The sequence below is a fragment of the Dysidea avara genome, chromosome 1 (genome assembly GCF_963678975.1).
Source record: "Dysidea avara chromosome 1, odDysAvar1.4, whole genome shotgun sequence".
In the NCBI taxonomy this organism is placed as follows: domain Eukaryota; kingdom Metazoa; phylum Porifera; class Demospongiae; order Dictyoceratida; family Dysideidae; genus Dysidea; species Dysidea avara.
In genome coordinates, this window is record NC_089272.1 from 18,986,385 (window position 1) to 19,012,816 (window position 26,432).

At 35.6% G+C, this 26,432-nt stretch overlaps 1 protein-coding gene across 1 annotated transcript in view; it reads right to left on the reverse strand.

Annotated features, from left to right (window-relative positions):
• Positions 1 to 26,432, reverse strand: part of LOC136265341 (uncharacterized) — a 143,937-nt gene that overhangs the window by 55,411 nt on the left and 62,094 nt on the right. The window contains exons 13-21 of the mRNA XM_066060181.1: positions 24,836 to 26,131; positions 22,010 to 22,300; positions 17,862 to 19,145; positions 15,297 to 15,596; positions 11,206 to 12,498; positions 8,755 to 9,045; positions 4,620 to 5,897; positions 4,153 to 4,452; positions 903 to 2,177 (exon numbers count right to left, since the gene is read on the reverse strand). Coding sequence (XP_065916253.1) covers positions 903 to 2,177; positions 4,153 to 4,452; positions 4,620 to 5,897; positions 8,755 to 9,045; positions 11,206 to 12,498; positions 15,297 to 15,596; positions 17,862 to 19,145; positions 22,010 to 22,300; positions 24,836 to 26,131 — 7,608 coding nt within the window. The remainder of the gene's footprint in view (positions 1 to 902; positions 2,178 to 4,152; positions 4,453 to 4,619; positions 5,898 to 8,754; positions 9,046 to 11,205; positions 12,499 to 15,296; positions 15,597 to 17,861; positions 19,146 to 22,009; positions 22,301 to 24,835; positions 26,132 to 26,432) is intronic.

The window sequence follows — 26,432 nt, forward strand, 5'->3', positions numbered from 1 at the left end:
GCAACTTGATGTGATGCTATTAACACTATCAAGATTTTAATAGCTTGTTAAAATATAGGATATGTACATATCCTTTCACTTCAGGGAGTTTCAACATGTGTTGTTTATCATAGTCAGTAGTTAATTACACTGGAAGTATTCCTTAAGCAGTTCACTTGACCATTATAGCTAAATTATCCTCCAGAGGAGAGCAAAAAAGTTTAAAAGCACTACTTGATAATACCCTCTTATTTGCAGTTTGTACAGAATTTTAATTGCATTTATATAGTGCAAGCATATAAAGTAAAAGCGCTACACTTTTTATAAAAGCACATAGGCAAAAGTTTGTGAACATTATTCATAATTAATTTTCAATTAGGTATGTATTCTTAAACAAGAAAATGATGTCATGCTTCATTTTCTTTGTATAAACTATCCCCTATTCCCCCCAAAACGAGGATTTTTATATTTAATATATAGTACACTAATGATTGTTTTGAAACATGTTTTGCACTAAGATTTTACAGCCAACCACCATTACCATCTCCTACTGCTGTGAGAGTGGTGTTGTATAGTAGATAAACTTTCTAAATTGATGAAGTTCTATCAACACAAAACTCTTACTTGCAGGTAGGCCTGAGTCAAATAAACTTAAAATTTTGCCTAAAATGCTTTCAGGAACATCCCAAAATTTTAGCCTATTATGCTCTTCAGTGTTCCCATTATGCTTGCACTATGTTCCTAGATAAGCAACATTTCTTACAATTATCTTGGAACATTTTAATCAGTGAAAGCTCTATTAGAGTATTTCACTACAAAGTGACTATTTTGTTAGAAAGTATTGATCAAAGGAGGTATGTACAACGCATTTGAGTGCTGACTGCTCTATTAGGAATTCACTTCTATACTTTGACAGAACAAACCTGTTAAATAGTTCAGTCTACCAGGATGACCATAACTTCCAAACTTGGTAAATCCATAGATAGATGCTGTCATTAAAGCAACCTCATCAGCATGTATAATTTCAGCTACACCTTCTGATATAGTCACTTGTGTAGCATATGCCTCAGTAGTGTGTTCAACACTTATTGGTACCCATTCCTGTGTGTTTAGTGATACATTCCTTCCTCCTGATATTAAGTGGATCATATCAGGTTGATAGTATTTTGCCAACACTATGATGTTAACAAAATGTCTGTAGCCAGATTGAGTTGTATTACGAATGGTAGTTATAGAAACCTTATTGGAAAACTGAAGTGTATTAGATACCATCATCATCATAGGATCACCAATATATTCACCTTGTTCATATCCACCATGACTGAACTGAGCCACCAATGTTGGTCTATTTGAATATACTACACAACTTTCTTGTTGTGATAATGTTTTGGTATAATATTGTCCTTCATCGATGGTGTGAGATTCTTTGAAATTGTTGCAGTAAAAATTAATCTCAGTCAAGTTATGTGATGCTAATATTTTGATAGTGTAAGATATCCTGGTAGCTAATGGCATGGTATAGAATACTCTACCCCAAGATGCAACTGGTGGAACTTGTTCTATCAGTAGATCACCACAACAAAGGTCCTGTGGTATCTGGGCTAACTCATGACCACTAAACAAAGATACTTGTTTATCTGTAACAATTTTACTTCCAGTCAAATCTCCTGTTGATCTCATATAAAATGTTTGTAATCTGTTGATAACAAATGAGTATTCACTGCCAGTGTAGAGAGTGTTACCAGTGTTGGTGGTAGCTGTTTGTGTGACTGTTAACTTCATTGTTGTATTGTCCTCTGTACCAACTATCAGTATTGCACTTTGATAAGATGAACTATATCCAGCTACTGATATCCCATAATACACATACTCTGTTATCACACTTGATCTCTTGTATGGTATAGCAAAGAATGTGTCACTTGACCCATTTGCCTCATTCTGACCAATCACTATCACTTCATTGCTATCAGCTTTTAGGAAAATTCCTTTATACTCTGTGTCATTAGGAAATACTGCTACACTGAATGGTAAACTCACAACAACTTCATCACCACTATCAACTACTCCATTGTAATAATATCCTACTGCTGGAGCTTCAATGATGAAATTGATAGAAGATGATATTGTATTTAGCAGTATGACAGATAACTGTCCATCAGTAAAATTTCTGAAGAATGCCAGATAGTACTCACCAATTACTGCATATGAAAAAAAGCAATAATATTATGAAATTTTAGCTATTTAAACTAAAAAAATTATAAATGGAAGTATTCGTTCATTTAACCATATACATAGAGGTTGTTTCACAGTCTAACAAGTTGTTAAGCTACTTCTACAATAGAAGCACCTATGCAGTTTAACTTATGTATTAAATTAATAGAGATTAATTAAACCCATAGATCTCTATTTTGATTTTGTACACTAGAAAATTAGTCAAATAGGGAATTTGTGGATTAACTCCAAGTCACAACGAATGTAGGGTGACTTATTGTGTAGGTGAACTCTCTACAGAATTACCTGTTTGTAGCTGAACTCTCTACAGGGTGACTTGTAACATATTTAAGCTCTCTCCAGAGTGACTCATAAAGTAGCTGAACTCTCTACAGTGTGACCAGTGGAATATTCAGCTATGTTAATACAAGCCAAATTGTAGAACGTTGAGCTACATTACAAGTAAATCTGTAGAGAGTTCAGCTATGTAAAAAGTCACCCTGCAGAGAGTTCAGCTACATTAGAAGCCACCCTGTAGAGAATTCAGCTCAAAGAAAGTCACTCTGTGGAGAGTTCAACTAAAAACAAATCACCCTGTAGAGAGTTCAGCTACACTACAAGTTATTCTTTAAAGAGCTCTGCTATGTTGAAAGTCCACATGTTGGTTGGGCAAACAAATAAGTTGCCCTGTAAAGAGTTCAACTAAAACAAGCCACCTTGTAGGGAGCTCCACTAAATTATAAGTCATTCTGTAGAGAGTTCAGCCACCAGCAAGTCAACCTGTAGAGTGTTCATGTGATTATGTTTTAATTACAAACAACAAAGTATAGACATAGGCAGATATCTGCACTCTTCCTCATTCCTGCAGTAAAGATAAAACAAGAGTAAAAGTGAAGCCCCATATTTTGGGGTTTGCAATTACAGAAAGAAGTGATATCTACACCAAAACAGCAAAGCTATAAATGAGGATACTGCCCCAGGGTAAGAAGATGTAAAATTGAAGGTGGCAGCCAGGGCCACCCAGAGAAATTAAGGGGCCCAGGGCAAAGAGTTAAGAGTAGGGCCCTGGATAGCTGAGCAAAGAAATATATATACATATATATATATATATATATATTTTAAAAATATGTGCTGACAATGACAATAGTTACCCCTCACCACTTATTTATAACTACATACATAGCTTGCTACACTGCTCCTCTGAAGAATATTGTGACTGCTCTAATAGAGTATCTAGATATTGACTGCTCTATTAGAGTATATCGATCTTTTTAGCAGGTATTCAAAGGGCGCAGGTATTCAAAGGGCCCCTTTTAGGCTGGGGTCCAGGACAAGTTGCCCCAGTTTCCCCCCCTCCCCCCATGGGCGGCCCTGGTGGGAGCCAAGAAATCACTATTATGGTAGGTTAATGGTGAAAATTTAAATAGCAGCAATTCAGGTGAATTTGGTATTGAATTCTAATGAAACTTAGAGAGGGTCAACACTGAATTTTCATCGTTATTTTTTAAGCCATTAAGCTACTTAAGCTACCATCACAGCCATTTCTAGGTTGCCACCTTGGATTTCACACATTTTTTACTCAGGTTTTTTAGGGCCACACCCTTTTTACAACTTGACTGTTATGGTATAGATTGCTTGTCACTCTACCATCCTATATAAGATGGAGTTTTAAAACCTAAGCATTTATGAGATCATTCAGGAGTACTTCACAAAATTATACTAAATAAAAATAGCTTTGTACCTCTGTTCATCTTTAAAATTCTCCCAGAATTGTTACTTAATATAGATGTACACAAATATGCTTTCACTGCTAATGGCTCAATCCATCAAGTGCATGTTACATAACATTGAGCCAAATGTCTATCGAAACTGCAATCTGGAACTATCCTGTCAACTTTCTATATTAAATTTTATTTAAAGGACCTCCTCTGAACATATTCATTAAGTGACTACCAAACTTACCATCAACAGACAATACTCCAGAACTTGTGTCACTAGACACTAAATTAATAGCTTTACATGTGTAGGTACCACTGTCAGATGATTCCACACCAAAAACTGCTAGTGTACTGTTTTTGGTAGTGGGGTTAAATGATGACTCTGATATTATATATTTCATAGTATTAGATATTTCCACTGGAGCACCATTGAAGTACCAACTGATGTTAGGAATTGGAGTACCACTAGCTTGACAAGTGAAAAAAGTCTTGTCACCTTCATTTAGTGTCAGATCATTTATTCCAGCATCAATAACTGCAGGATCTTCACATAGAGTAAAACAATAATACTATTGTCACATTTCATTCTATGTAGTACACAACAAAATGTACAATGATGCTGCATGTTAGCTATGTATACAGTCTTTTTACTAATACCACTAAGATGAGACATTTTATGAATAGAAACGTATGCAAAACACAATAGCAAACCTGTTACATGTCCAAGTCTTCCAGGGTGACCATAACTTTCATAACTGGTAAATCCATATGTAGTTACTGTCATCAAACCATCCATATTGGCATGAATAATTTCAGCTACACCTTCTGAAATTGTCACTTGTGTAGCATATGCTTCAATAGTGTGTCCAACTTTTATTGATACCCATTCCTGTGTGTTTAGTGATGTATTCCTTCCTCCTGATATTAAGTAAATCATATCAGGTTGATAGTATTGTGCCAGCACTATTATATTAAGATAATGTCTGTAGCCAGATCGAGATGGGTTACAGATTGTGGTGACTGGAAATCTGTTAGAAAACTGAAGTACATCAGGAATTATCACCATCATGGGATCACCAAAACTATCTTGATCACGACCATGACTAAACTGAGCCACCAGTACTGGTTTATTTGATTGAATTACACAATATTCTCCTTGTGATAATGTTCTACTATAATACTGTCCTTCGTTGATAGCATAAAATTCTTTCAAATTGTTACAGTAAACATCAATCCCAGTCGAGGCCTGTGAAGCTAATATTTTAATAGTATAATATCTCCTGGTAGCTAATGGCATGGTATAGAATATTCTACCCCAAGATGTAACTGGTGGAACTTGTTCTATTAGTTGATCATCACAACAAGTGCTCCATGGTACCTTGGCTCTCTCATGACCACTAAACACTGATACTTGTTTATCTGTAACAATTTTAGTTCCAGTCAAATCACTTGTGTATGAAGATGATCTGATATAAAATGTTTGTAGTCTGTTGATAACAAATGAGTATTCCCTGCCAGTGTAGAGAGTGGTACCAGTGTTGGTGGTAGCTGTTTGTGTGACTGTTAACTTCATTACTGTATTGTCCTCTGTACCAATTATCAGTATTGCACCCTGATAAGATGAATGATATCCACGTACCGATATCCCATAATACACATACTCTGTTAGGACACTTGATCTCTTGTATGGTAGTATAAGAAATGTTTCACTATACTGATTAACTTCATTTTGACCAATTACTGTTAGCACGTCAATGTCAGTTTTTAAGTAAATTCCTTTGTAATCTCTATCATTTCGAAATACTGCCACACTAAATGGTAAATTTACAACAGTTTCATTGCTACCATAAACAATTCCTGTATGGTAAAACCCTGCCACTGGAGCATCAATTGTAAAGTTCACTGGTGTAGATATTGTATTTATCAATATCACTGATAGTTGTCCACCATTAAATCTCCTGAAGTATCCAAAATAGTATTCGCCAATTGCTGCACAAAAAGTAGTGAATCAGCATAAAAATAAAATTCTATACAAAGTATACCATTGTAGGTCACCAACTTTAATTTACAATTGGCTTTTTTAAAGCTGGACATATTATACTGTAATAAACTTTCTGATGAGCAAGATGAGTGAACTATCCTTGGCTATACTACAGATGACATGTTCATGTCTCATAGTGTCTAGTACACTCATTTTACCTCTATTCATCACATAATCACTTGAAATCGCTAACCCTTCACTTTCATACATGCTAAGTACTTCAAAATTATGGTTAAACATTGCACCATCAATGGTAGCTGCAATTGAGTGGTGGTGCCAAGCAGTGGTCGAACTTGCATATATCGTTGCTGCATTGATTTTTTGAATTAAGGTAATAATTGCACTGGTGTTTAAACCAGTAATTACCGTGTTATGCTCTTGTTTCTGCTTTTGAAGGCTTGATTTATTTTACCTACTGGTATGATTAAATACTGGGGCATTGCTGAGGAGTGCTTATTTACTGTCATATACTACAGTCAGGCAACTAAAATGTAGCTATAATCCACATAAAACAGCTGAGCTGTGAATAAAGGTGCGGCCTTCAAAAAGCATGGGTGAAAAAGTTGTGAAATCAAAGGTGGCAACACAAAAGTGGCTGCTATGATATCAATGCTAATTTATTAGCATTAACATCATTGAAGCCATTTCTTAGCCACCACTTTTGATTTCATAACTTTTTTCACCCGTGCCTTTGCCCTTTTTCACAGCTAGATTTAGTTTTTCATTTCTTCAGACACAATGATGATTATCAAACATAGAAGTTACAATTTAAATGTATTTCATGTTTTGAATGACCAATAATTTTGTTAATATTATTGTAATGCTCTAATAGAGCACACGTTCATTTGAGGAATTCTAATAGGACACACATAGAATGTTCTACAATAATCTATGCAGAATTTCCCTTGGTAGATCTATGAAATTGTTAAGGTTACGGGTTACCAGATAAATAATTTTGCAGGCGCTTTGCTTATAGTTCTGTTTTAACCGTTTTGCATGGAAGAACTCACTAAAATTATGTGGTATATTAACGTACAAGTAATACCATAAGCAGTGATGTACTCAACAAGGGAAGCGCTTGTACAGAAATGCAGGCACTAAATGGTGAAACTGTTGATTGCTATTCATCAAGAACCAGGTTTCGTGGGAAGCCACATCGTGATATTTAGCATTTATAAACTATTACTTAGTGATTTCTAGGTCCTCACAAACAAATTGAGTTGTTATCCGATTGTAACAGTGCTTTAGTGGACTTGCGGTATTTCCGTAGCATAACTAATCGCCATTATCCTTGAAAGATACAATAATCAACCAGCCTCTAGTCAGCTTTCCCACCAAGTCTCCATGACAGGACCTAGATAACACAACCATCCGTTGACACTGCCCTAAAAAATTAGTACTAATTGGCTGACAGCTGCTATTTTTGATGAATAATAACCACATTAAGCAGTAGCGCTAAACGTTGGTTCAACCATATTGCGGGACTTAATTTTACGCTTGACTATGTACTTTCCGCAGTAAATTATTAACACTCATTTTGTATGATTCCTCTGCTATTATCACGTGGCTATACAACACCTTGAAGTTAATGACCTTCTCACTAACACCTGCTCAAGTTTCGTGCCAATATTGCGCCATCCATTATCGCGTATTGAAAAATAACCTATTATTAAGCGCCTAACCTGTAACCTTATAAATTAACTTTTACGATTAAGTACATAGATTTAAGCTAAGATTTTCATTTAGAAATAAAATTAGGTGAACAAACATGATAGCAGTGGCTCAGTGGTTAAATATTTGGGTTTTCACTATGGAGGTGCCTGGTTCAAACTCTGGTAACTTTTTTTCAACATTTTCCTGCATTTTTTACCCTACAGTGACTGTTCTATTAGAGTATCTTGACCCCACGATTTACAGTTGTTCATTTTTTTGTTTTGTAATTCTGTAGCTGTTAATTCTTTGTTTTTTAAACGATCACAAGGCACTGCTATTTTAGCTAGCCTAAGTACTCACCAAATGTCAAGTTTTTCCCATGAGTGGTTTAACCTGTAGCCATGACAAATTTTTGATATTTTATATACAAATAAATGTACAAACCTTGTGAATATTTGTCAGATTCATTGCAAATTGCAAACTTAGTACATATATTCAAATTTATATGTTTTTTTATCTGTACCAAATTGCAAGGTAATCAAATTGTGCATTTGTGTTATAACAATTTTTGCTAAGTGTGCAAAAAAATTATCTACGTCTCCATAAATCCCTCAAGAAGAAAATAAACAAAGAAAAAATCTAAAATTTGACACCTATATAATATATCACAAGTGGCTGGAGCAAATTTAATCAAATTTCTATGTGGTCTAGCCTACCAGGTGGACAGCTATAATTCCTAAGTAGTATGCTTTGGAGAAGGGAGCATGGACTTATGCAGATGTGAAAATAGCATTATCTCAATGTGCACATGGTGTGGCATCTCAGCTGTCTTTATCACATGACACACTACTATGTGTCTTGATTATCATGCCTCTGAGTAGAACCCTCCTTTTCAAAAGTCTTGTTCCACCACTGGTTACTATTCTTTAAAATCCTTTATAATACAGTAGTTCCGTGTGTAACATGACTGTTTTACTACTTATTAATAATATTATTCTACAAAGCATTGCATCTGGAATGCAATACCCCAACTTTGTGCCATCTACAGTATGTACAGTATAGCCTAAACTTTACCTGCAAGTACCTAGCACTGCTAGTTACTACAGTGTATTTGCAAAGCACACACATACATGATAAGTTTAAAGCACTTACCATAAACAGTTAACACTCCAGAACTAGTATCAGTAGATGCAAAATTAACAGCTTTACATGTGTAGGTACCCATATCAGATGGCTCCACATTTACTACAGTTAGCATACTGCTTTGGGCAATGGTGTTTAACAACATCTCTGATATCACATATTTCATATTATTGGTCTGATTCACTGGAGCACTATTGAAGTACCAACTTATGGTAGGAATTGGTGTACCAGTAGCTTGACAAGTGAAAAAAGCTGTGTCTCCTTCACTTTGTGTCTGATTTACCACTTTGGGACTAATATCTAATAATGTGCAACACATACACATGACAAGCAATAGTCTTAGTTAGTTAAGTAATCATATTTATGTTTTAGAAGACTTTGAAAACAAACATTTTGAAAATAAACAACATTTATGCTATTTATTGTAGGTACTCAGCAAATAATATATAGTAGTGGATATGTAGGGATAGAAATTAGCACTCAAGCAGAGAGCCACTGTGTGCTTGCCCTAAAATAGTGACTACACCCCTTACAAATTATACATACATATAATTTATACATATCCATGCAAAAACAGTCAAGCTGTATAAAAAGGGTGCGGCTGGACCACATCATTGCAGCCATTTCGTGACTGCCATCTTTGATTTCACAATTTTTTTCATCCAGACTTTTCGAAGGTTGCACCCTTTTTATACAGCTTGACTGTTTTTGCTGTTTCTGTTTTTATCCCATCATGGTGAGATATAATGCATCAATTCTTGGTGGATGCCTATTGTAGACTTGAAACTAAGTATTTGCAGTTTTTAAACATGAACAGAAAGCATTACGAGCTGATTGCTATCGGGAAGATAATGGTAGTCCTAGAAATGTAAGTCGTACAGTGGTATGTACATGTACACATGTATGAATGTCCGAAATAATTATGACAGAAAATATATGCCACTGCATGCAGACCTGTCAGTCTTGCGCTGATGGCCCTTTCTGATGATATGTTTGCCTTTGGTGTGTCAACATGATACTTTATGTACTTAAACATCTATAACTTTGTACCTCACACATACATCATTGCATGCATTTTTACTATGCAAGTAATCTGAATTGTATAAATTGTACAAATGAATATCATATGTGACCCACTGTGTAAAAACCAGCCATTTTTCCACATTCCTCAAATTCCGTTTATTGCTACTCTGTTATCTATAGTAATAAAGGAGTGGACAGCCAAAGTTTCAGCCTTTTGTGATGAATAGTCTTGGAGTTATAGCACTAGACAGTTGGAACAGGAATGAACTCGATTTGTACAGCAACAATACTGTAACAGCAACAAATTACAGGTACTTATTTAATCTATCATAACTCATGACTGAAGCAAGCTATGAATACAGGGTTTTGGCTCAGTAGTCTGTTCACCATGAACTGGCACACTGATCAAGGTATAATGTTTTCCCTGTATGTCTCCGTGTGGACAAAGAAGAACGCTATTCCAACAATGAAATGACGATGGTAAACTTTTTCTACTGCACCATGAATAAGCGCATATAACTCACGTACCTTACACTGTATGAAAAACAAAGATTTTCTTACTCCCAATGAACAGGAGAATCCGGTGGTGTATAGATTTTATTAATTTGAGCTTTGTTTTAGTAAATAAATTGAAACATGCGTAATTTTTTTTATTTAGCACACTATTTTTATCCAGTACGTTTTTATAGTAAAATAGAAATTTGTGAAAACTGCTGGTTTTCACTCAGCGGGTCACATATTAACAAAATTTATTGAAATATCTATGTAACAAAGTTCGAATGCAAGGGGTGATGGGATAACAAGGCATGCTACAGTTCATTGTTTTTTGGTCATTAAACACAGCAAATAGGAAAATTCTCATTAAGTAGTTTCAAATGGTTCAGTGACAGGCAACACCACCTTTCAAGTAAACAAGATTAAAATGGAAGGCTAACCTACATAAACAGCCTTCATTCATTAAATGAAGGTTTATTATCTGTAGCTTCAAGCTATGAGAGTGAGAACAGACACACATACACGTTTTCCCAAAGCAACTTTGGGAAACCAGGTCAGCACCTACAGTTGACTTGCAGCTGTGGGAACACACCTAATTTAAAAAAGAGGTATAAATATCTGTTTGATTTCATCATATAAATCAAATACATAAAAGTGATCAGATAATGTATTTATTTATTGCAGTTGTTGTGTGTAGAAAGAAATTAAAAGTGACTTCTAGTGGCTGGTGTCTATGGCAATTTCACTCATATTTAGTATACAAAACAGAAGGAGTAAAAATCATCCAATGGGAGCACAGAGTTACATACACATGTGTGCATATTGTATGAGTCAGTTTCCTGGCAACAAAACACATAGATAGCTGTGTGTCTGAATAGTAATCACTTTACATAATATCTTGCCAGTTCCTTTGAAACACATATACAAATACATTAAACAAACCTGTTGCATAGCTAAATCCAGAATGACCATAACTCTCATACTTGGTAAATCCATAGACAAATGCTGTCATCATACTATCCATATTGGCATGAATAATTTCAGCTACACCTTCTGATATAGTCACTTGTGTAGCATATGCTTCAGTAGTGTGTTTGACTTTTATTGGTACCCATTTCTGTGTGTTTAGTGATATATTCCTTCCTCCTGATATTAAGTGGATCATATCAGGTTGATAGTATTGTGCTAACACTATAATGTTAACATAATGCTTGTAGCCAGATTGAGTTGTATTACGAATTGTGGTAACAGAAATCTGATCAGAAAATTCAAATGTGTCAGGAACTATCATCATCATAGGATCACCAATATCGTCACCCTCTTCATATCCACCATGACTGAAATGAGCCACCAGCACTGGTTTATTTGAATGAATTACACAATATTCTTGTTGTGATAATGTTTTGGTATAATATTGTCCTTCATTAATGGTGTGAGATTCTTCATTGATTACATGAGATCCATCCAGAATATTACAATAAAGATGAAGACTAGTTAAGTTATATGAAGCTAATACCTTAATAGTGTAATATCTCCTGGTAGCCAATGGCATGGTATAGAATGCTCTACCCCAAGATGTAACTGGTGAAACTTGTTCTATCAGTAGATCACCACAACAAAGGTCCTGTGGTATCTGGGCTAACTCATGACCACTAAACACAGATACTTGTTTATCTGTAACAATTTTAGTTCCAGTCAAATCTCCTGTTGATCTGATATAAAATGTTTGTAATCTGTTGATAACAAATGAGTATTCCCTGCCAGTGTAGAGAGTGTTACCAGTGTTGGTGGTAGCTGATTGTGTGACTGTTAACTTCATTGTTGTATTGTCCTCTGTACCAACTATCAGTATTGCACTTTGATAAGATGAACTATATCCAGCTACTGATATCCCATAATACACATACTCTGTTATCACACTTGATCTCTTGTATGGTATAGCAAAGAATGTGTCACTTGACCCATTTGCCTCATTCTGACCAATCACTATGACTTCATTGCTATCGGCTTTTATGAAAATTCCTTTATACTCTGTATCGTTAGGAAATACTGCTACACTGAATGGCAAACTCACAATAACTTCACCACCACTATCAACTACTCCATTGTAGTAATATCCTACTACTGGAGCTTCAATTGTGAAACTGATGGAAGATGATATTGTATTTATTAATATAACAGATAATTGTCCACCAGTAAAGTTCCTGAAGTATCCCAAATAGTATTCAGCAATTACTACATGTAAAAAAGTGATTGATATCATTACATTCTGTATGTTCACAGCTTGCAATATGATTATGATTACAAATGGTTACAGGCTATGCTTGTGCATATATACCTGTTTAGCACATAATGAGATTCATTTTATTGTTGTTCTACTATGCAAAAATTAGGAATTTTAAGGATCAAAGGAAAAAAAAGTAGTGAAACAAGGAAGGTCACCTACACATCTGAAGATATACTAGTGGACATTTAATCCTTACCTCAGTCAATGTCAGTTAACATGTTGGTTGCCGTGACACACTCCAGGGAGGAATGGTGATGCCACCAACCATTCAGGATTCCATTCTATATACTTAGACTCTATTTAGGCTGCTTTGTGTGGGTAATAAATCTCATATAATCCACCTTGTTTTGTATTATACTCCACACCTTCTGGCATAATATAACATATGCTAGGTTTATCCAATCAGTATGCATTTTTTCACGTGCAGTGATGTAATGAGGGTGCTTATTTTGTCACATGAGCATGCATAGTTGCCAAGGCACTAGTATTATCACAAGCAAACCAGCCACTTTTGCCAAGCCAAAAAGCATAACTCAACCATGGTTAACACTTGATTTTCACTGATCAACATCACTTCAGCCTGAGACATGCCTTTTCACCACCTGCAGCAACTACAGTGCATGCATCACAGACTTGCCTTTGTCCTCCTTTGTGTCATATTTCTTTCTGCACTGCCTCAAATGTGTTGATTTGCACGGTGGCTTCAGTGCAAGTTGGCTATTACAAGAATTGTCTATAATTCCATAGTGAGTGGATTAATTGTAGAGGCCCTTCTCGTACTGTTCTTTGCTATATAACAGGTAGAACATACCAGAAAATGAAGTGGAATAGCTATTCGTTTCCCAGTAATTGATAATCTATGCATGCATTTAATCCCAGCAATTTCTGTAGTGACTGAATTAATTGCATAGGCACTTCTTGCATTGTCCTTCACTTGTAATGCTGTATAACAGGTGAAAAAAAAAGCTGGAAATGAAGTATATGGAGCGGGGATCTGGGGGGGGCATAGCCCCCAGAAGCTAAAAAGCTATTTTATGCATTTCAGGACTAAAAATTTTGATGTAGAGTGGTTTTATGCACAAAGACCTAAATGATATACTGCATTCTAAATGAACTATATCGATCAAGAGTTGTATAGGGATAAGTGACAGTCATGAGTAGTTCAGCTAGCTAATATTATGGACCTAAAAAATGGGCATACACAAGACCATGTGTATTTCATTTGCAAAATATTCTTAGCTGGCTAAGTGATAGAGATCATCACAACAAATGCTAGTTTTTTCATACTCAGCAACTAAGGAGGATGCATGAGTCTCAATAGTACTATATGTTGTGACTGTTCTATTAAAATATTTGACTGCTCTATTAGAGTACAGTATCTCGATCTTGTATAATTTATTCATTTATTTTTGTGTGTGTGTGTGTGTAGGGGGACACAGGGGGCACATACCCCCTGTGCCCCCCCCCCCCCCCCCCCCTGAATCCACCACTGAGTAGGGATCATAGAAATAAAAAGCAAGGAAAAAAGGGAGGTCATCTATACTAGTATACATTTAATCCCTACTTCTGAATCAGTCCTCTATGTTGACTGAAGGAATTAAATGTCCACTAGTATAGTTGCAGGTGTAGATGACCTCCTTGTCTCTTTGCTTTTTATTTCTATGATCCCTACTCAAATATAAAGTATCTAAGTTTTCCTTATGTTTGTTTTAAATTCAATATCAATAAAAAGCCATTTGCCATTTAAAGTGTTTTCTTGTTTTAAATGCTGGCTTGATGTTAAATGCTCCAAGATTGTCCCATAAAGGTGATTTTTAATGTGTATAACTTCTTTGGTGTTTTTTTAACGGTAGCATTTTGGCAGGAACTGTTCATTTTAGGGGAGAATGCTCCGATCTTTCTCTTTATGAGGACTTTTTGTTTTTGTAAGAACTTAGTATGATTATATATGCCTTCTGTGCAAAGTGTCCAATACCAATCTCATATTGGGGTAACAGTTACAATGATTCCTCCTATGTGAGCCATACACCTGTAAAAATTTCAGTTGAAGTTGTTGAAAAATAAGCAAGGTAGTGAAGGATTGTCAAGGAAATTCATTATGTCTGTGGAAGGACTGCAGCCTAGCATCTTCTTAGCCACTTGTACAGTAACTGTACTTTGCAAATATTGTATATGGGGAGGTTAGGAACTGCTTGCTATACATGTGTATGTTTGTCAATTGCTGTGATTTATGCAGAAAGACTTTGTAAGTGTGAAGTGCTCGGTGAGATAATGTAGTTGGTGCTTGTAGTTGTGTTTATCACTGTTAAGCTGAATTAAGGTTTATTGCTGAGCTTTTTTGATAGCACTTAACCCAACAGTTTACCAAATTTTCATAAACCACCACCACTGTCTGCCATTTGCTGTGGGTAATTATGCAGATAGATGGTGAGGTGGTCATGCTACTAAAGATCTGTAGGTCTGTAGGTGTATCACTGTTGAGACCAAGTTTAGGTTTTCAAGATGTTATGCATCTGATGTGCCTGCTACTTTGCAACCTATGCTTGCTCATAAGCTTTTGATAGCACTAATCCCCACATCTTACTAGATTTTCACAGACCACTGATATGCATATACATGTGGAATAGCATAAAACTTGTTCTAGGTGAGGCATATTTATAAAATAATGTTATCATAGGTACATATTACTCAACAGGAAAATGATTACACACATAATAACATTTCAGTAATTGACTAAAAGGCTCACCATTAATAGCCAGCATTCCAGAACTAGTGTCACTAGACACTATATTAGTAGCATTACATGTATAGGTACCAGTGTCAAATGAGTCTACATCTACAATTTTCAGTGTGCTATTTTTGGTAGTGGGGTTGAATGACAATTCTGATATCATATACTTCATAGTATTTGTCTTATCCACTGGAGCATCATTGAAGTACCAACTGATTTTAGGAATTGGTGTACCTCTAGCTTGACAAGTGAAGAAAGCTGTATCTCCTTCATTCAGGGTCTCATTCATTACTCCAACATCAATAACTGGAGCATCTTTATATATAGAGAATAAATTAATGTTATTGTATATACAGTACAAAGTAAAATGCACAATATTGTGTAAGTTTGATAATGATTGTATGTACTTATACTAATATTGTACTATTATTATAACATCAAAGATCAAGGCATCTGATACAGGTCTGCACAGATGTATAATATTATCTGGATATTAATTCAGTAATAATTTGACAAGGGGATGAGCTCTCTTCACCTGCATTTTTGATGTGATGCTTTGTCAATCCTTGTTAGATGATCTATTGTATACCACAACATGTGAGGGTCATGATGGCATTTATTTCAATGCCATTACTCCATCGAGGGCATAGATACAAGAGGAAGAGTGATACTCTGTAAAGCAATGGCAGACAATTGTTGAGGAGTTTGTTTTCCTATGGTAGACACATTTGCCTGATTCACTAATGTTTGATACCAAAAATTTCATGGTGAGTATTGTAGTTGAAGTGAAATTAGTCCTAGCTGTATTAATGGTTATCAAGATATGGGAGTTTATTATAATTTATAAGGTAGAAATTTACTGAGGTGAATAACTGACTAGGGACTTGAGAGCTTAGGTAAAAGATGCATGGTGTGCATCAATTTTATTTCAAATTTTTGTGCACTTTGTTGTGGGTGACTGCTCTATTAGAGTAACTTAAATTGGGTTTTGGTTTATAAATCCATAACCAATGCTCCCATTTCATTTAAGGTACAAAAGGTTTGAACTAGGACGGTTAACCTACCTCCTCCAAATTGATTTTCAGTTTATTTCTGTAAAATTAATGGTTTAACCTGTAGGCATGACAAAAAATGAGCTTGTAATCTTAGAGAAAATCATTTATAATAGTATTATGCTATCATGCTCACCCTCAGGAGAACAATGACAGTTTTTCTAATAAGTGTCATAACATATGTATGCTTTATGGTAGTTTACATCAGGTTTGTGCCCACAGCTAGCCGAAGGCTGGCTATGGGCGCTTGCTGAAGTTATTTTCCAAAAATGTGTGTGTATGTTTGTATATTTAATGTTTGTCTTGTTGCATTGATATTGTAAGCTAAAAACAGCCTATACGTGAGAAATAAAAGCCGTATATCACCTGTATTAAGCTTCCAAGCAGGTAAGTTTAGTTTAAGGCAGTCGGTTTGAAATATGGTCAAGCAAATTACTGAAGACGCTATGAATGACTTTCACAATGGGTTATATATACAAGTGTAAAACTGCCTCATAAGCTACTAGGAATAACAAAATTCTTCAAGGTGAAAGGGGCATGTCCAAATAAATAGGCTAAATAATAGGTGAAAGGGGTATGTCAAACAGAAATTAAGGGCAGCTTCAAGGCTTTCTCTTCACAATTTGTGTCAGAAAATACAATAGACAGACTATGAAACATTTGAGAAGATACTTCTGTGTGTAATTTGTGATTTAATTAAAATGGTTTATTTGTATTATGGCACTGCATAGCAACGTAATTACTGAATTACAAAATAATTAATGAATTACAAATACATCAAATAATAATTTAGTAAAATTAATAACTAAATTATTGATTAATTGCCTGTTTAGCTAGAAATGAACAGTATTAACTGCATGGATGTCTGGTTTTTAGAAGCAGCACAAGATCAACTTGCTTTAAAGTAAAAGTAAAATGAAGTTATGTAATCAGAGAACAATTTTGGTGGAATGTAACTCTAAGATAGCTGCACTGATTTAGCTCAAATTTGAAATGTGTAGATGGTGTCTTACCTTGAGTAAATTTATTTTCGCTGCAAATTGGTACATTTTTATTGTAGTACAACCAAGCTATGAATGCATAAAGCTATGTTTTCTTGGTCTTTGTATATTAATAATGCACACTTGTCTGTCACATACACCAACACCAGCTTTCCTTGGCTGCACAACATACCATTGTTTTTCTTGAAAACACTCAAAAACTTATCCAGACAATTGTCAAAGGATGACTTTAGCACTGATATCAAAAAAGAGTATGAACAAGTTGATGCTGTGCTATCTCTAAAATCCAAGCATACTACAGTATTATATCACTTGAACTTATTTTCTGTAATTCAAAACCTGTTTGCTCACATGGATGTTGGACAGATATACCAACACACAGGCATGCAGACACATGGTTTTGCCAAATCAATTTAAGGAAAACAGGTGTGCCTACAACCGCCCTTTGGCCGGCTGTGAGTGCACTCCTGGTTTAAACACCTTTTTTCACTCATAAATTTAATTTATTGCATGACACATTAACAAACCTGTTGCATAATCGAGTCTTCCAGGGTGACCATAACTTTCATAAGTTGTTACTCCATATGTAGTTACTGTCATCAAACCATCCATATTAGCATGGATAATTTCAGCTACACCTTCTGATATTGTCACTTGTGTAGCATATGCTTCAGTAGTGTGCCCAACTTTTATTGGTACCCATTCCTGTGTGTTTAGTGATACATTCCTTCCTCCTGATATTAAGTGGATCATATCAGGTTGATAGTATTGTGCCAACACTATGATGTTAATATAATGTCTGTAGCCAGATCTACTTGGGTTACGAATGGTAGTGACTGGAAATCTGTTAGAAAACTGAAGCACATCAGGAATTATCATCATCATAGGATCACCAATGTAATCACGTTCATCGTATCCACCACGACTGAGTTGAGTCACCAGTACTGGTTTATTAGAATAAATTACACAATATTCTCCTTGTGATAATGTTCTGCTAGAATACTGTCCTTCATTGATAGTATAAGATGCTCTAAAATTGTTACAGTAGAAATCAATCTGAGTTGAATGATGTGATGCTATTATTTTTATGATGTAATATCTCCTGGTAGCTAATGGCATGGTATAGAATACTCTACCCCAAGATGTAACTGGTGGAACTTGTTCTATTAGTGCATTATGGCAACATGTGCTCCATGGTATCTTGGCTAACTCATGACCACTAAACACAGACACCTGTTTATCTGTAACAATTTTGGTTCCAGTCAAATCACTTGTGTATGAAGATGATCTGATATAAAATGTTTGTAATCTGTTAATAACAAATGAATATTCCCTGCCAGTGTAGAGAGTGTTACCAGTGTTGGTGGTAGCTGTTTGTGTGACTGTTAACTTCATTGCTGTATTGTCCTCTGTACCAACTATCAGTATTGCACCCTGATAAGATGAATGATATCCACGCTCTGATATTGCATAATACACATATTCTGTCAGGACACTTGATCTCTTGTATGGTAGTATAAGAAATGTTTCACTATACTGATTAACTTCGTTTTGACCAATCACAGTTACAACATCACTGTTAGCTCTTAAGTAAATTCCTTTGTAGTCTCTATCATTTCGAAACACTGCCACACTGAATGGTAAATTTACAATAGTCTCATTACTTCCCTCAACAACTCCTGTATGGTAAAACCCTGCCACTGGAGCCTCAATTGTAAAGTTCACTGGTGTAGATAATGTATTCATCAATAACACTGATAGTTGTCCACCATTAAGTCCCCGGAAGTATCCAAAGTAATGTTCACCAAGTGCTGCATATAATATGAAGCAGTAGAATTATAAATTAAATTATTAAAATGTATTACATCATTAGATGTCCATAGTAATAGTACTTAATGGCAGGTACCATCTGGATTCTCTATATATTGCACCCATTGACTAGCTTAAAACATGTACCATACAGAGACAAACTTTGGTTGAGGTAAAATTTGGTAAATAGCACTGCTGACAAAATAAAATTTGTGCCAGTTTTATTTTGTTAATTACTAATCGCTTTACTTCACTTGCCATGTGCGGGCAGCTACTCTTCAAGACTATGCAGCAATCAACTACAAGATCAGGTTATAATCATATCTCAGAAATAGTGAATATAATAGTTAACACATGTTGTCTGAACTTATAGACACCGTGTGTACTACCAATCTGAGTATAGCTTTTAAGCACAATATATATAGCATTGTCAGTACTATAGCCCAAGCTCTAGCTTGATGGCCAAGTGGCCCTTTAGTGGTGGCGTTTATTACTATTTACTTAGTTTTAATCAATCCACAATGCATTGCATTTGTAATGCATAATCCTAAACTCTGTGTCACTGTATGCATGTGTGATAAACATGTAAGCCTATGGTTTACCATTATTAATCATTTGTTTATTACAAGAAAAACAATTAAACCATAAGTGTACTGACCTTAATTAATATAAAACTAAAACTTAATCACATCCAAAATTATTGTAACGATTGAGCTTATCCCTTAAACTGGGCAGGTAAAAACAGTGGACCCAAGGACCAGGTGACCAGGGGACCCAAAGGGATCCAACTCTTCTTGGAAATTTATGCACTTCACAATATTCTATACTTGTACTAGGTACCTCTGCAAGTAGTCTTGCACGGCCAATCCACTTTTTTCCCCGTCACGGTGTCTCACATGACGTTTACACAATTAATAATTATAAGCACCTCTGAAAAGTGTCTGCACACTCGCCTGCTGCACAATAAGCATTCTAGTCTATTATGCTGCCCCAGCTACTGGAGTAGTTTAGAAACATTGTGCTAATGTACCACAATGTGCGAAATCTGGTTGTTGAGCTGCTGAAACTTGCTTAGCTTGGCTTAGCTAGTAATCGCTATTTCCCCAAAATATTTGCTTGCACAATGTTTCTTAATAGCTAGGTGACATAATAGACTAGCATATTCATTGTGCAGCAGGTGAGTGGCCTATAAATGCAGTCAGATTCAGACACTTTCAGAGGTGCTTATAATTTCTAACTGGTGTAAACATCGTGTGAGATACCATGACAGGGAAAAGTGGATTGGTCATAACTATTTGCAGAGGTACCTAGAACAAGTATAAAATATTGTGGAGTGTATAAAATTCCGAAAAGAGTTGGATCCCCATGGGTCCCTGGGCCCACTGCTTTTACCTACCCCCTAAAACTGTCACTATCACTACAACTGATTACATTTGGGGAGGAGTGTTCCACATCTTAATTGCTTCAAACTGATGATAATAATCAATATTTGGTTATAACTGAATAGATTTTAATGAATTTACTCTAGAGGCTAATGAATTTAATTCTACTTCTAGTAGTAAGGGTATGTTTACTATGTTGCTGAAAATCTTACAAAAATTAGAATCTGTGCAGTCATTTTGACACACTTTATTATTATGCAACACAATGGGTAGTGTGTAACAAGCAATGAAACAAACAATATTAAATATTGTGGAGTGTATAAAATATTGTGGAGTGTAATATTGTTTGTTTCATTGCTTGTTACACACTACCCATTGTGTTGCATAATAATAAAGTGTGTCAAAATGACTGCACAGATTCTAATTTGGCAATGCCTTATCATACTTTGAGTGGGAGGATCAAAATGCCACCACATGCTATATTATCCTTACTGTATCAATTGGTTGCATAACTGTACTGTAAGAGTCATACAGCAAAGTTATGTGGCTAATTGGGCAAATACAGCATGGTTATGCAGATAATTGGGCAAATACAGTACGCTTGGGCAAATACAACACAGTAATGCAGCATAGTTATGTAAGGAATGTTACATAAACATTAAACAACCCCACTCTGACAGCACGATTGATCACATGCATGATATTGTAAATTGCTAAAACTAGCCAAACTAATCCTAACAGTTGGTTCTATGACTGGAAATAGATTACATGAACACTTATTGATAGTCTGACATGCCAAATTGAAGCAATAATCTCACACAAATGGCACAATGGATCATGCGTGTGATACTGTAAAATGTTAAAACTAGCCATACTAATCCTAACAGTTTGTTCTACGACTACACATTGATTATATTACAACTTACTGATCACCAAAAAGTGAAGTGATTTGGGTACCCAAGAAAATCGCTCCAAGCAAGATGACCAGGAAGTACAATAAAACACTTAAAGCTTCACCTATGCTTGTGTGTACAAAAAAAATACAGCACTCGGGGGTGTCTCCAGGCACATACAGCACTCTGCTTCGCCTCATGCTGTATTAGTCTCTCGACACACACCCTCATGCTGTATTTTTGCATGGCAGTGCTTTAACCATAACATATGACCGAATTTGTGAAAACGGGTCTTCCACACACACCCAATTAGAAGATCTTAACTTAGTGTTCAACAGCTGAAATTCTGTCCATCCATTCAGCTATGTTGTTTCTCACCACTGACCAAATTTCAAGTCAATGGCTTTTTTCCAATCTGATGTTATGAACTGTCAAAGTTGGTAAAATAGATGTGGCGAAAGACCCCTTTTTGCAAATCCGGTCACATATGGAGACCACACCTATATCTAGCAATCCCAGCTGCTATGGTATAACACTGGTATTTGCACAAATGTATTATGTTTATGTTAATATGCACGATAACATCCTTACCATTAACAGTCAACACTCCAGAGCTAATGTCAGTAGATGCAAAATTAAAAGCTTTACATGTGTAGGTACCAGTGTCAGATGTCTGCACCTTCAATACAGTCAGTGTACTACTTTTGGCAATGGTGTTTAACAACATCTCTGATATCATATACTTCATAGTATTTGCCTCATCCACTGGAACACCATTGAAGTACCAACTGATGTTAGGAATAGGTGTACCAGTAGCTTGACAAGTAAATAAAGCTGTGTCTTCTTCATTTATTGTCTGATTCACCACTTCAGGATTAATATCTAAGAATGTGCAATACACAAACACAACAAGCAATAGTTGCATAGATCTTACAAGCATATAATATTTAAAACTAACATGCAGGAATTCATTGCCTTAATATGTGACTGGGCCTGCGATAATAGGGCATGTGGGCACATGATTTTTGCCTACAGTTTCAAACTTTCACCGTGCATAACTTTTTGTACCATCATGCTATGGCAATGCAAACTTCAGCTCTTAGTAAGCATTTAATTGGCAGTATGATGCAAGTTACAGGATGCAAATATTCTGTTTCAGTTCTAAGATATGACCTGTAGAGTGATGGGGTGTAGTTTGTGCCCACATGCCCTATTTTCGCAGGCCAGGTCACATATATCAGCATACTCATGTGATGGCTAAAAGCTGAAAATTAAACTTTGTACTAAAGTGTTGTAAGTATTAGCTAGTATTGAAACAGTGAATATCCTGTAGGCTATAAACACAATTCTAGACACAGTATATTATCCCACAGCACATAATTATATGGCATATACCAAATGTAATAATGCCTACGCTCCTACAGTGCTTCCTTATGTGTATTTACATCCTTAGTGTTGGAATTGCAAGCACAAGAACACTAAAAAGAGAAAATGCAAAAAGGTAGATATACTCAGCAAGAAGAAAGGTCTTCATAAAAGACACAGATTATATAACAGAAATACAGTATATTAAAGGTTAAGAAAAGCTTTCCCATAAAGTGCCACATCGAAAAAAAGTGTCACCAATTGGCTAAAGATCTTGTACTTGTCAAATAAAAGCCCTACCACTAACAACACACAGATGTCTACCTGTTAGTTGTTTACAAAGGCAAGTGTGAATTGAATAGCAAATGTATTTATTTACAGTTTGCATGGTTAGTTTTGCTCAACATCCATTCATCTAATGCACTGTAAACAGCAGTTAGAAACTTCATTTAAAGCTACACTAATCTTAGACAACTACTACATTGTTTAGATAAAAACTGCTCCAATATGTGCAGCAGCTGGCAGAAATAATGCATGAACTCAGATTGAATGCAGTTAGACAGACAGGTGGCTTTTCAGATTATCAAACAGTACGGTAGTACAGTACGGTAGTACTGTTTAAGCATGGATCGCCCCTACAATGACATGCACTGCCTAAAGTACTACTTTAAACATCATCTTAGCAACATTTTGCAAAATGAAAATCACCTTTACGGAAAAATATTAGCCCATCTAGCATCAAATACAGCATAAAAAAACAAAAACAAGAAAACACATACAGGTGGTCGAATATAAAATACTATTTTTTTTTAAAATCACTGAAAGCCAAATTTTCGTCTGCCAGCAAGGGGTAGTCAAAATTGTTTATGAATTTTAAAGGTAGAAATAAGAGTGCCCATATTTCAAGAACATTTCAGCTCATCTTCCTCCGTAAAATTCAGTAATTCCAAAATTAAAACTTTATAAAAATTAATTCAGTAATTTGAAACCAATTTCCATAAAATTTCAAAAACGCCCATCACACCTGTTTACTCATCAACTTTCATCTTTGAAATGTACAAAATTTCAGGCAATATTTCATTAATAATTTCAATGAAATTTCAGGCCATCGTCTACCAGCCTACCTGCTTGACCACAGTCGCAAGGCTGGAGGCCAAACAAAGCAGCACACACCCACCATTTTATGCCACAATGACAAACTTACCAGTGGCAAGTGCCTTTTGGGGTCCTGATGGGTGTGTGCCCTCTGCGGCCTTATCTTTTCTTTCATCTTCAATCAGGCTGGTTGTCGTATTCTTCATGCAATGAAACCATATCGAGGTATTAATTTTTCATATCAACACTTTCCTTGAGCAGCATGCCACAAAATTACTAAAGTACCTATACTTGGTAGATACCTGTAACTTCAGGATAGGTTCAAGACCATGCCCATTTATGATATTTGTTTTTTTGTTTTTGTTTTTTTATTAATGCAGCATAAGTGCTGAAGTGCTGAAGGACACCTGGTCCTACAGCACTGCAGCATAAGTGCTGAAGGTCTGTAGGACACCTGGTCCTACAGCCTGCTCAAAGACTTTAGCTACTTAGACTTAATTAATAATGATCGATCACGAAGACCATACCTCTTAACAATCTATTATTCGATCACGATAACCACACCCCTCATTATTGGTCTAGCTGTATTTATACTGCAAGCACAGTGAAAAATGAAATAATAACTATGCCCCTAGCTGACTTTATATACTCTAATACAACAGTCATCCTAATAGAACAGTCACACGAGTATAGCTGTATGCTATAACAAAAAACTAAACAAACTAGTATATATTGGTTTTAAAATAAAGTAGGATCCAAATGATCAAAAGAGGTGAAACAAGTGGTGAATGATGGTATTACAGCATAGCTTGGTGGGAAAGTCCTTTGTTCTTTTAAATAATGCAATGGTATGATAAGTTAGATTATCAACTTGATAGCATTTACATGTATTTTACATACAGTCTGTACAATATAGATCCATTTATTTTACATATTATATAAATGCATTAAACAAACCTGTTTCAAAGCTAAGTCTTCCAGAATGGCCATAACTCTCAAGCTTGGAAAATCCATAGATATTTGCTGCCATTAAAGCAGCCTCATTAGCATGGATAATATCAGCTACACCTTCTGATATAGTCACTTGTGTAGCATATGCTTCAGTAGTGAGCCCAACTTTTATTGGTACCCATTCCTGTGTGTTTAGTGATATATTCCTTCCTCCTGATGTTAAGTGGATCATATCAGGTTGATAGTATTGTGCCAACACTATGATGTTAACATAATGTTTGTAGCCAGATTGAGTTGTATTATGAATTGTGGTAACAGAAAGCAGATTAGAAAATTCAAATGTGTCAGGAACTATCATCATCATAGGACTACCAATATCATCACCCTCTTCGTATCCACCATGACTGAACTGAACCACCAGTATTGGTATGTTAGAATTAATTACACAATATTCTTGTTGCGATAATGTTTTGGTATAATATTGCCCTTCATTGATGGTGTGAGATTCTTCATTTATTATATGAGAACCATCCAGAATATTACAGTGAAGATGAAGCCTGGTCAAGTTATAGGAAGCTAATACTTTAATAGTGTAAGATCTCCTGGTAGCTAATGGCATGGTATAGAATACTCTACCCCAAGATGTAACTGGTGGAACTTGTTCTATCAGTAGATCACCACAACAAGTGCTCTGTGGTATCTGGGCTAACTCATGACCACTAAACACAGATACTTGTTTATCTGTAACAATTTTACTTCCAGTCAAATCTCCTGTTGATCTCATATAAAATGTTTGTAATCTGTTGATAACAAATGAGTATTCACTGCCAGTGTAGAGAGTGTTACCAGTGTTGGTGGTAGCTGTCTGTGTGACTGTTAACTTCATTGCTGTATTGTCCTCTGTACCAACTATCAGTATTGCACTTTGATAAGATGAACTATATCCAGCTACTGATATCCCATAATACACATACTCTGTTATCACACTTGATCTCTTGTATGGTATAGCAAAGAATGTGTCACTTGATCCATTTGCCTCATTCTGACCAATCACTATGACTGCATTGCTATCAGCTTTTAGGAAAATTCCTTTATACTCTGTGTCATTAGGAAATACTGCTACACTGAATGGCAAACTCACAATAACTTTACCACCACTATCAACTACTCCATTGTAATAATATTCTACTAACGGAGCTTCAATGGTGAAACTGATGGAAGATGATACTGTATTTATTAATATAACAGACAATTGTCCACCAGTAAAGTTCCTGAAGTATCCCAAATAGTATTCAGCAATTACTACATGTAAAAAAGGAATTATCATAGATTTATATTATTACATACTGTATGTTCATAGTTTGCGATATGATTATGATTATTTATAGTTGTAACATGGGTACAAGTGATTTGCCTGATATGTATGCCCGAAGCCCAAGGGCTGCGGGCATACATTACAGGTAAATCATGAGTGCCCATGTTACAGCTAATATGTAACACTTCCGTTTCAGGCAGATATCCTTGATGCCAATACGAGTGTAACCACTGGATTCATTTTATATGCATGCCTGAAAGATTTGATAATGGTTAGGCAGCAAGTATT